At 44.4% G+C, this 12,996-nt stretch overlaps 1 protein-coding gene across 7 annotated transcripts in view; it reads left to right on the top strand.

Annotated features, from left to right (window-relative positions):
* LOC119436645 (protein lin-54 homolog) overlaps positions 1 to 12,996 on the top strand; it is a 101,290-nt gene that overhangs the window by 15,071 nt on the left and 73,223 nt on the right. For all 7 annotated transcript variants that reach the window (XM_049659445.1, XM_049659444.1, XM_049659443.1 and 4 more), the window contains one exon: positions 10,502 to 10,759. In XM_049659445.1, the coding sequence (XP_049515402.1) occupies positions 10,502 to 10,759 (258 nt within the window). The remainder of the gene's footprint in view (positions 1 to 10,501; positions 10,760 to 12,996) is intronic.

The raw sequence follows: 12,996 nt of genomic DNA, 5'->3' as shown, positions 1-12,996 counted from the left end.
TTCAGTTTTCTTTGGCAGCCCTCTGGTCCACATACTATGTTCACGGGTGTACATAGTACTATACTGTGTCAATCTCTTGATATAGCTGCTTTACATTAACATTGTTGTGGCAGCCATGTTCGGGTGCTAGCACGGGGAGCAGCTGCGTAGATGGACAAGAAAAGCGAGAGCACGACAGAATCCATTCCTAGTGAGGTAATGACACCATGTAGTGGTTCTGGCACAGACACCAGTGATGTTCTGACCGTATGTATCACAATGAAGGCAGGTTACTCATGGTAGTGAATAGGGTGTGCTGACATCATTGGTGCCACCATGTTTTAGGTAATAGCATGGTAAGAAGCTGTGGCCGTGATGTCAGGTGAAAAATATATATGCCTTCAGTACATAACCTGATTAGATTGAAGTGCGTGACGCAGTGAAGCAGACTTAAAGGCAGGTGCCCAGTTGCGTGGTAGACGCTCGACAAATTTTTTTTCTCACCTAATACAAAAAGTACTCCGATGAAACTTTCAGAAATAAATCTCCTTTGTACACCCTCTCTAATGAATTCAGCCATGCATTTTTAGTTGGACTGCATTGTCAATCTATAAGGGCCTAAACATGAGGCATATTGCACATTTTTTAATGTTTGTGCCTCTTCCACTTCAAAACTACTCGCCCATCAACTTCAATGCTCTTTTTACACATTTACTGCCAGCTATCCAGCCAAGCAATGTAGTTGTATTGTGTCTGTAAGGCTTCTGGAATTTTTTAAAAGGGTCAAACACAGCCCAGGATTGCCGTATTGCTTCATCACAAAGCACATTGTGAAACAAAGTAGCGGCTGCCAATAGGAAAGAATACAAAAGCGCAATTCCTTTTGTAGCAACCAGAAAATTTATAAGGCGACTCCATGTACTATTGTATTTCCGCTGGAATTTTTCTTTTTTTTTTGCAATGTAGGGTTCCCGCCCACGTGCACAACATTCAAATCGCTCTAAGAGACGCAAAAAGTTTTTTGCTTGCAAAAATTGTTTGTGAGGACAGATAGTCTAGCAAAATGATTGACCTCAATTTTCTGGAATGGAATCGGAAAGGCTAGAGCGCAATGTCTGGTTCATTTGGCCTGGAATGACCCTAATGTGTTTTTGTATAATGTTGCTGTGGCAGATTAGTTTTGTGTTAACATTTGTTGTTTACTTTTGTTTAGCTCTTCTCTTCCTGCTTTCACACCTACTTCAGTATTATTGCTGTTCAACTTAACATGCGCCCCCCGCTTGTGTTGCTGGTTCTATCTATTTTACTGCGATAGCAATTATACGGACCCTTAAGGCATGTTTGCTTCATTGGCACAACCATTGTTGTGCCGTTGTATGGACGTGCATGCACAGCCAGCATGAGGAGGGTTAGGAGGTCTCCAGAGGTACACAGTGCTTTTTGCAGCAAAAACAAATGCGGTCAAGTGGACGCACTTTCATGATTTACACAGTCGGCTCTGTTGGAGCCCGGGCAGTGTTCCTGCTAAACAGCTGTGTGCATACCATACCGTGGTGCTTACACTGGTCTGAGGGGAACAGCTAGCGAACGTCATTCTAAATCTATGTAATAGTTCCATTGGAGGCTGACAGTCTTCCGTTGGTTTCGTCTCAAGGTGCGATGCCAGTACGTCGCTGCTGGCATTCAACGCGCCAGCATTGTGACACAGCTGCTATCTGCCAGGGCGCTGTTCCTTCTGTGCAGCAGCAGTTGGCTGTGTGGTACGTTGTGCCATGTCACTGCTGCGTATTGTTATAACAGCATGCGAGGAGCTTGAGTGCAAAGCTAAACCTTGCTATCGCTTTCAATGCTTCACCTTCAGACGAAACTGCCATGGTGTTTCTTTCTTTCTGCTGTTTTTTGATATTTTTTTTTTGCCAACCAATATACAGTAGAACACCGCTGTTACGTTCCCGGGTGCTCCGTTTTCCCGGCTGTTACGTCGTTTTCGGCCGGTCCCGGCATAGCTCCCATAAAACCCAATGCATTCGTAACCCCGCTGTTGCGTCGCAACTGTGGGACTGTTCCCGCATCATGCGTTGCGAACTGCCACCCTGCGCCGGCCCGAGCGGCCATTTTGACTTTTCATGTCGCTTGGCTTGGTGGCTTGACGATGGCATTGGCAGCCCAAAGTGCCGGGGGCGACACCTATGACGTATTTTCGGTTTGCGTCAGCAAAAGTATGGCCTTCGAGATCCTTATTTGCTATCTAAAGATGGTGTCTATGATGCGTTGGGGCACTAAAATTAGTTCTGGCACATAGATGTTCCGTGTGAAGTCCAAGGGCGATAATGCCGTCGCTGCACCTGTATGCTGTATGTGCGAGTGAAAGCATGCGAGGGGAGCCGACGACCGCATCTAAATCTTGCGTGCGCAAGAAAGAAAAGCAAAAAGGGAGCGAGGGGGGAGGGGGAGGGAGGGATAGCGAGCAGCGTTGTACTCTAGCATCAACTGCGTACTTTGCAGCGGCGCGCGGGCCGTATATTGAAAGTGATTTGTGTTGGGGGCAGAGTCTAGGCAGTGTAGGTGCGTCAGCGGCTCGTAGCTTTGTGCGTGCTGTTTGTTCTCGGTGCTCAGTTTGCGTTGAAGCGATAGACGACAGACTTCGCTCGCTGCTGCAGCGTTTGACAGCGCGTGTCCGCCCTAATCAAGTGTGATTTGTTCATGTTTGTTAGTTACTAACATTAACTGAGACTCGGGTAACTAACGCTACCCGAGTCTCAACATTACTAACCATGCTTGTTAGTAATGTTGAGACTCGGGTAGCGTTTAGGCCGGTGATCCTTCAGCCAGAGGGATGAGTATGTCTGGGAGTAAGAGCGAGTGAAAAAAGGGTTTATTTTACATATTTACAGTGGCTGCAAATATCGAAGCTCACTCCATGGGGGAGCACTTTGAAAGTCTCGGCTCACTCACATATGTGCTCACATCTCTGAGCACATATCAGAACACGTCAGGACACACCACTGCACTCAAGGTGTCTCCTTATAAAACATCGGTCTTCCCTAGTTGACCCGGCTAGGGAATCGGATGACCTTGATGCGACCAATCAGAGGGGTCGTATTGTTCACCGAACTCCGCCTCTAATGTTTCACCTTCGAAGCAAGAACGAGGCAATCCGGAAACAGGGGGTTGACACTCCTTCCACGAAAGTCGGTGACTTAGTTTCTTGCCCTCCACCGGTCATCTTGCCAGGATCGGGAGAATGGCCTTCACGCTAATCCCCGCTTCTAACGAAGGGTGGTGGCTGTGGTCGGTCGCTTCTAAGTGAGCTTCTTTGTCCGAACGTCAGTGCTGCTGTCGGGCAGCGTCGCCGTCTGGGCGACGCTGATGAAAGGGGTGGCATCGGGGGAAGCACCTAAAGAATGGGCACTGTTGAGTTGGGGCGCTTATTTGCCCGTCTCGTCGGTGTCTGGCACTGTCGCCGTCTGGGCGACGCTCATGAAAGGGCCTGCCTTGATGGGAAACAATCAAAGAATGCGCCCGGCCGATTCGGGACGCAACAGCCGTCTGGGCGACGCTCATGAAAGGGCCTGCCTCGATGGGAAACAATCAAAGAATGCGCCCGGCCGATTCGGGACGCAACAGTATGCGAATGTTTACAAGTTTATATGGACGATAAAACTACTGTCCTTACATTGTATAGCTGTCAACTAATTTGCTATCGCAATCGATGCTTTGGCTCTCGGGCAAAACTACAACTTTTTTTTCACACATAAAAATAATATTGTGTGCAGTTCAACACTACTCTCATTTCTCAGTTTTCCCCATTTCTTGCCTCTTGCGTTTCCCGGCTCTTGCGCTTCTTTTTTATGGTCACGTGAAAAACGTATCAGCGGGGTTCTACTGTACCAAGGTTTTTTAGTCTAAATTTTACAGTGTATGTATGTTCTCCACTGCAGCTTACTGAAAATAAATGTTGCACTTCAAAACGTGGTGCAGATTTGGATGAGTTGATAATTTTGACCCATTGAAAGCACACAGTGCAGCAGGGTCGATCAACAGTGCTCAGGGGGAAAAAATACACTTTGCCAACTGCCACCCAATCTTTAACATATGCAAAGGTGAATGTGTCTGTGTGTTGGATGCACATACTGATGTGTCTATGTTGATGTACCCTTAGAGTGTCCTATAACATTTACTAGAGGGATCTGTGGCGCCAATGTCTGTGGAAGCTACAAGCATGGCATTTCTACCAACATGAGAATGATGGTTAGAACATAGATTTGCCCAAAATTGGTCCTTCTGGCGTTGTTAGGCTTTGTGAATTTGCAAGTTGTTTATTTTCAACGAATTATATTGCATTATAGATTCATAAACTTGCACTATTTCTTCTGCATGTGCTTCTGCATGCTTTCTACGTTTAGAAATAAAGGATTGTGTTGAAATTGAGGCCAACAAAGGCAGATAAAGCACAGTAAATAAAGCTGCTAGAACGTCTGAGGCCACAAGCACGAAGATCAGACAAATCCATGTACTAACTGTCACTTCCAAGCTAGCCGAACAATCGCAGCACCTGAGTTCCCTCTGGTAATTTTAGTAGGAAACTCTGAGTGCACCAACACTAAGTTGGTACACTGTGCAAAACAAAAAGAACCTTCTCTGTGGATGAAACTATCTGTATGTAGTGACAGTCAACTGAAGAAGCTGCCAGTAATATTTGTGTACTGGCAGCAGGATGACACCTTCGCAGAGTTTTCCACGACAATTTTTCAGGAGGTGTTCAGATTTATGATTCAGGTTGTATTGGAGTGATAGAGTTATATGTATTTGGAAGGATGTCGTATGCAGGGAAGCGATCCCATAGTCAGAGACTTTATGGGGACGTCTCAAGATGATAAACTTAGTATAGAAAGAATAAGTTGCAACGACAAACATAGTGCGAGGTTATTTGTTACAGCTTGCAGTATAATTTTAACATTGACAAGTGCTAATAGAGAAAGAACACTATGCATTGTTTTGCAATTAATACACTAAAATTAATTGAAAAACTCATTCAAAAAGCAAGTACTTATATAGTACAAAACAAAGCAAGAAGCCGATAAAAGGCAAATATAACCAAAAGCTCAGCGCTTTAAGAAAAACCAGGAGGGGCCATGTCAGGAAGTAATAGGCTATGAAATAAAAAAAAAAGCAAATACGTTTAACATTTGTGCAAGACATTCAAAGAACAAGAACAGCGTAAAAAATAGAGGACAGTATTTTTGACATCACCAAAACATGCCACAATCAAAAGCATTTAAGTTGGTTCTACCTTCATCATTAAAAGTTTATTTAATTGCTTTTAAATGAATAAGTAGACTAGGATGATTCTATTAGCAGTGGTAAAATTGTTCCCCAATGAAAGATAAAAAGATGACTGTCTGTTTACCGTAGTTAGTACATACTTTTGGGAGTAGGAAGTTATTGCCTGAAACAAACCTAGTAATTGTTAGTATTGACAGATGCTGCTCGAATTAACGAAATTGGAGCTTCATTTCTGAGAGATCTGAACATGACTCGAGTATGCCAAGATTATAGCTAACTAGCTTATCAGCTGTGAGAATGTTATTGTCGTTCAATCATTACTTTCATTGCCCAGAGATGGAAGTGCTGCCCCAATTGCGCCATCTTGCGCCAAACTATTGAGGTGCGCCAACCTGCACCAAAACACTAATTTCAAATTAATATCAAATGATGTTGCCAAATTTAGCAGGATGTGTGTGTTGAATGACAATCACACAGCATGCGTTGGCTATCGCTTAGCCCTGCAATCCAAGCCTAAGTGTCAGCTTCATTGGAGTGTGGGTGTATTTGCTGGCATAATTGTAACTAGGCCACAAGAAAATGAAAACCGTTGTATGCTACCACGTTATGACTGTTTTATGAAAGTGTTATGCATTTGCGCATACGTGGACCAGCTAAGGATGATTTGAACTGGCGCTCATTTCATGGTGCAGTCGGGCAGGAAAGCCACGCTGAATGAATAAAGTCGTACAGTCTGCTCGGCATGTAGCTCATCAGTTTCGTTATGCATTTTAGCACTCGATGTTGCGCCTATTGGTACATCTGCTTCAATTAGTGGGCGAACGCCGTGCCTGTCACCTTCTAAATCTATTTCGCACGTGCACTATGTTCGGTTACCGGGATGATAGTGCGACACGCCGACAAACGACCTACTTGCTTTCATGAAACTTGTTCGTCACAAATATCCAATGGCAGCCGCAAGCGTCACTCAAGTTTGCTCTCAGTCTACATTATTTTCTGCCCGGCCCCACCACACAAAATTAGGCTTTTGCCACCAAAGAACACAAGCCAAGGATGTAAAGTTTCATATTTAGTCAACCTTTGCAGTCAAATTGTGGTCGTAATTAGATGTTCGGCGAAACCGCAAACCTCCGAAATTGCGTTTGTAGCAACAATGTTCACGAGACTTATGGCAAAATATTTTTGATAAACTATCGTTTGCCGCATGAAATATTGGTTGCCATTTTACACTGGCTTTCTGGTGCCTGTGGAGGAACCGCGAATAAGCCCGAATAATCGAGCTTATTCAAAATATTGGTCGAAGCCACCGGAAAGGCAGTGAACATTTTTATCCCTTTATTGTTTAAAAAAAATAATCTTAAAACTTCTTCTCGGCAACCGTTGTGAAATACTGGCAAACATGCAATGACAAATACTGGTAAACATTTGATGACCACTACATCACTTCACATTTATTCTGCGGTATTCTGCAGTGTTGGGTAACTGAAGGTTGCCAAGAATGAAAAATTACCTGAGGGGACTACGCGAACGGCGTTCACTGTACCTTGATGGGTGTTCATGGTGGCCACTGTGACTATATTTCTCGTTCATTGTGCACCAATACGTTAGCTAAATTTATAAATTTAGCTAATCGATGAGATGTCAGTGAAAACGTTGTAGATGATGTTGACAAATGACTGATAACAGCACTTAGAACAGCCTAGGATTCGCCAAGACTCCTTTTAACGAGAAAGAAAGCCCATGAAATAAATTTTAAAAACGGTAGGCAACCCTAATCTTCGACTTACGTGTCTCTCAGTGGCACCAGCACCTCGGCGTTAGGTTAGATTTGTGTGTGTATGTTTTGAAAGAACGACACAGACACAGAGAACCATCGTCTGTACGTCTTCTTCCTCGTCGACCACTTCCATGGCGAATGCAACGCACGAACCGAACTTGAAGGAGGAATCGAGTGAATGTCTTTCCCCTGGCACGATATGCGAGCGAGGGAGGCTGAGCAAGGGAGTGCAGCATGCGCCACCTGGCGGGGCGTAGCCCTAGCAAGCAGCGCACGGAGCGCACCTTACGGCTCTCCAGTGCTGATGTCAGAGCATGTAACGAGCGCGCACAGCTGTTGCGAGCGAGCGAGCGAACAGGTACGCTCCGCGAGAGAGGAGGGAGTGCCGTCACATCCGCTCTGCTTGGCAGATGTTCAGTCTATGCCAGGCAACTGTTTTCCGTCAATTAGCCAGTTAAATATCATGCCACCTTGTGTGTGACGTCATGAGTGACGTCACTACTTCCTCTTTCTACTTCTGGGTTTCCAAGAATTTCGCCAAAGTCGTTCTCACGTGGCGGGTCTCTGAAGTCTACGATTCTGTGCTTTGGTGTGTGGTGATCAGTGATTTCTAATTCTAATTATTAGACACTTCTGCAACTCAACTTGTAACTAAACTTATGCTCTGGTATATCTATGATGAAACCCATGAATTTTGTATGGTACTATTTTTTTTTCTATTTACTTTGAATTCCGCCCCGGTAATCAGTGATTTCTAATGAATTCTAATTATTGCAGACACTTCAGTAACTCACCTAGTAAAAAAAAATTAAGCTCTGATATCATATCTATAATGAAACCCATGAATTTTGTACTGTACTATTGTTTTTCTATTTTTTCTGATTTATTTTGAATTTCGTCCCTGGATGTCTTGGGAGGTGAACCGGAAGTGCTGCGCAAAAACAAGAGTGTCACTCGATGCTCGTGCCAGACCGCGACAATGCTTTTGTGCACCAAAGATTGCATCACTCTTTACGCAGACCTCGTGAAATAGGGGCACTGGGAACGGGTGACCTTGTTTTTTTCTCGCTGCATCAGCAGTTTATGGTGTGCATCTTCGGTCCCTCTCAAACGCGAAGTAGCGTGATGTTGTAACAGTTCACTGTCCGAACCGTTACAAGACTGTGGCCCAGGTTTGCACGTTTGTAATATACACAATGCACTGATGACGTTTACGTCTGAGACTACCCCTTATGTTACTGGTGCGGGGATGTGTTGTCACGTGGAGAAGTTTGCAGGCTTTCTCTTTTTTTTTTTCTTTTTTTTCTTTTTGTCACAGAAAAAAAGGACCACACAAGACCTAGGTCGCCATATATGCTCATATCGGTCATTTCTCCACAACCTTTGCATTGGCACCTTATCAAATAAGTAGGGTAATGAATGTTAGTTCATTAAAATTAAATATTAGTTGTCTTGTTCACAACGAAAAAGAAACTCGACTAGCATTAACACAAGCCTATCAACATAGAGTGGACGTTGTTCATGAAAAGCCCTCAGTTATTTTTTTCTTTGCCACATTTAGTTGGCACATCCGGTATGTAATTTAAAGGTGGTTTCTGAGCAACCTGTATAGGTTTTCTTTGTAGCTTCATGCTATACAGTCAGGTCGATGACAATTTTTTCCCGTCACAAATATTGCGCGCCTAGCGGGCTTCCGCAGAACTCATCTGCTATATCTTATAGTGTTCTGCAAAGTCAAATAAGGAACACGTTTTCTTCATATGCCTGTATTTAACTCATGTTAAGCTTTACCAAGCTGCTCCCAATTGCGTATTTACTGCTCCAAAATGAACAATTCATGCTCCAAACTTGCTCGAAAGTGCCAAATTTGCTGCTCCCAGAGCTGCTCCAAAACTTCCTTGGCCGCTTCCATCCCTGATTGACTCAACTTCGTCAATAAAGCACAATATTGCATTAATAGTTAAACCCTGTTACAGGTACCCTTTGAGGGTCTAATATTTTTACGAAATGCGTCCCCCCAGTGTCACATTTCTTATTGCAGATTAAAATTCGTCAGTGACCAATTGCGATTTAGGTGACAATAAAGTGTAGATGACAATACATTTTTGTTTTCTTGTGTGCAGTTTCATACATAGTTTCTTGTTGAATGTATACATAAAATAGCCTAATTTCTTACAAATTTAAGAAAATTCACAGAGGTTAATTTCATCTTTTAAAGGCCTGACACAACTGGGGCCTGTATTTCGAAACATTCCATTTCATTTTCCATTTTTATCATGTGTAGCACCGAGGGTGTGATCCGAGCAAAGACAGCGATTTGGCGGTCTTCGAGTTGCATCCAAACCAATGACGAAGGGCCAGAAGAATGGAAAATGAAGTGCATCATTAGAGAATACGGCCTCAAGGTATGCGCCCCCTAGCGAAAGTGAGGCATCCCATGTGAGCACCTGCAAGCAATCTCAATGATGCCTGCCCGTCAGAAAAACAAACCAAGGGAGAAACTTCCAGTAATCAATTGTTAGAGCTCTAGACAATATTTGATCAGTTTTCACGCATCTTGCAAAAAGAGACGCACTTGTGGCACTATCGCTGGTTTGCAAGCACCTGCCTGTAAACATAGTGATCACCCACCTACGGGAGAGCCATGAGGGTGGGCATCTTGCTTATGCAACACTTTGAGTGATGAAAAACAAAATACAAGTCACTTTTATCGACACCTGTAACTTGAAACGATGCGCGCGAGAATGCCGATTGTAAAGTACATAAGCGACGGGCATTAGCATGCGGCAGTAAACTAGGCCAAGTGGGAATACTCCTGAACTACTGCGGCGGCAGCCACCGTAGAGTGAGGCGAGAAATCAGTTTTGGTGGAAGTTGAGGGGCAGCAGCTTATAAACAATTTTTAAAGAGGTCACAGAAGGTTGCAGCACCTCGAGCAACGAAAGGTGACGCTTCATTAGAAAGGACAAGTTTTTTTTAAACATTTCGTCACCGCTGTACATGTATGGCCGTGACCACTTGGAATTTGTGCAGCCGTACTTGTACGGCGGTGACCCTCAAAGGGGTAATTAGCTGAGTAGTAATCGTAAACGAACTTTCTTATTAATATTGCACGACTGTGTCAATACTGGGCTTTTAGGGCTCATATGAAAACATTAGTTTTTTTTATATATGTCGCAGGGTATCTTTTGCATGATTCTTCTATATGTTTAAAAGAAACAGAGTGAAATGTTTTAAAAGCTAGTGTGGTACTTGTTCGTGTACTGCTGCACAGCTGCTCTGTCGACTCACACACTGTGAATGGACTAATTGTGCCTGTGCAATGACCAGGTGGGCTAATAAATGGCTCTTACGGGTTGCCTATTGCTATCACCAACTATATTGTGCATCTGACTCAAGCCCTACATGAGGTTCATCATTGCTATAATTGTACACTTATTTCTTTGTATTTCTGTGCAGGGCATGTATGTGGTATCTCCAATGAAGCTCGGAGGGAAAGTTGCCATGATTCCCATCAATGTCGGCAAGTCGCCCCAGAGGATTGCCCCTGCCCCCACAACATCCTCAATGGTCACAGGCCTCGGTGTGGGGGCCAGTCGAGTGACACTTGCTGCAAGCTCCACAAGCACTGCCACCACACCTACAGTCCGGCCAGCAGCACCCGCAACTACTATCGTGCCTGTGCCAGGCAAAGTAAATGTTCTCCTCAAGCCCTCGGTAAGCAAGCAAAGCTGTATGGCTAACATAAAATATAAAATTAGCTACATACATTAGACTTCCGTTTATTCAACTCTGGTTAATTAGATTTTTCGTTTAATTCGATCCCGGTTGAAGGTCCCGGCTGCCATCCATGCATTTCTATGTGCTCAAACTTTCGTTATTTCTATTCTAAAATTAACCTTCGCTAAATAATTCGAACTTGATCAGTCAGCTCGCACGCACCTGACCCCAATGGTGATCCCGATAGTGACCCCTTTAGTGGCAGCATCTGTCTTGGCGAAGCTTAGGGGTGGTGAATGCATTGAACACACGTCATTGCTCATCGAAAACGCCCATTTTCGGCCCACCCTAGGAAGATTTTCAAGCAATAACCATAGCTCACAATGTCTGATTACGGTATTTACCTGCTTCAAACATGTGCCTTTTTTAAAAAATAAAATTGTGCTGAAAATTGCCTGCACGGTGCAATCGGACAAGAAACCACAACCGCCTTCGCAACATTTGTGTGCTTGTAACACGGACATAATGTGGTGTTTAGGAAACCGGCCTCCATTGTGCAACAATATTTCTTTCGAAAAAAACAGGTTTGCTGATTCATTCGCTGATTCATTTAGTAAAAAGAAGCATGTTGACGTAGTAAGCATTCGCTTATTGTTTTCTTGATACCCTCAATAATTCGGGTATTTTTTTTAGTTTTTTCGATCTTGGTGAAATCCAAATTAACAAGGTTTTTCTGTAGTACCGTATTGTCCGGTCTATAAATTGCACCTTTGTGTAAGTCGCACCCCCCTCAAAACGGCAGCTTGTACTGTGGTAGCAATTGTGTAGTTTGCGCAGCGGCACGCGCCGTATCTTAAAAACGATCTGCAGATACGATGACTTCGGAGTCTGTTGACTCACGGTCAGCCTGCCGCTGCTTGCGTTGCTGCTCCGTCCTTCTCACACGCGCTCAGCAACTCGATCACGAGAAGAACCTTCGTACCTCCATAGCACGCACACAACCCGCAACAACTGCTAGAGGAGGTCAACCCAGCGCGCGTCGCGTGGCCGTACCATCCGATACGATTTTGACGGCGGTTTTTCGGGAGAAAACAAATATAAGTTGCACCGTTCTGTAAGATGCACCGACGAAAAATTCGGAAAAATACCACGACTTATACACCAGAAAATACGGTACATAAACCACGGAGCAAGAAGTTTTCAGGAGGCGAAAGAGCGCTTGCTCCGGCATCCCAATAAAGTCGCAGAGGATAGATGGACGAGGCTGAACCCTTTAAATTGGGCGGTGGTTCATGCCACCTAGCCGTGACTAGAAATATACAGTAGAACCCCGCTGATACGTTTTTCACGGGACCGTAAAAAAAACCCCAAAAAACGTAAGAGCCGGGAAACAGGAAAAATTGAGAAATGGGGGAACAGTGTTGAACTGCACACAATATTATTTTAATTCTTATGTGTAATTCCTACCATTGTTTCCCAGAAAGCGCCCCCCCCCCCCCCCCCTCAAGCAAGTAAAGAATTACCGGCAAAGTAGGGAGGGGGGGGGGGAACCATTCCGGAATGGCACCAAAATTCCAAGATAGCGACGACAAAATTTCCTGCAAAAAAAAAAAGCGCAGTGGGCATTTTATTTAACATGAACTTTATTTATCCAAACATTTGTTAGTGCTGTTTATCACTCTCAAAACCATCGAAAGAACTGCAGAAATAGCGCATCGACGCTGCACCAGCGCGTCGCCGCGACCGGCGACACGAACATTGCTTATGCAGCTTCTATTCTAGGCAAAATGATGTCCACTAGAGTACAGTGTCGCGTAATGTTCACTTTATTAAAAATCATGTCCACGGTCAAATGTTTAGCACTAACGAGAGTTTCGATACAAGTCAAGCTCAGCTGCAGCGCATGGCTACCGACGGCGGACAGCGAATCACGGCTCAGCCATGCTCGCATCGCAGCTGGCGGCGTGTTTTCTTCTTCATCATGCTTATCAGCATGTTTTCTTCTTCCTGTGAAATTATTGCCAGGAGAGGGTAAAGCGGCAACAATGCTAACAAAACATTGCTGCTTGGAAGCGTCGGCGGTTTGTTCTGAAGCGCCGTCTGCTACAAATACAAAGTGAATCGGAAAAGACCTAGCGACGATATCGGTGGCCAGTGATTAGCGGCAGCGAAGCTGCTGGCGACGCCGTGATCAGTCCGTGACCACTCCTTTGTTGTTGAGTGGCCACGTCGCT

This window comes from Dermacentor silvarum, chromosome 1 (assembly GCF_013339745.2).
Source record: "Dermacentor silvarum isolate Dsil-2018 chromosome 1, BIME_Dsil_1.4, whole genome shotgun sequence".
Classification (NCBI taxonomy): Eukaryota; Metazoa; Arthropoda; class Arachnida; order Ixodida; family Ixodidae; genus Dermacentor; species Dermacentor silvarum.
Note: the sequence above shows the minus strand (reverse complement) of the source record. Positions and strands in the feature narration are given on the sequence as shown.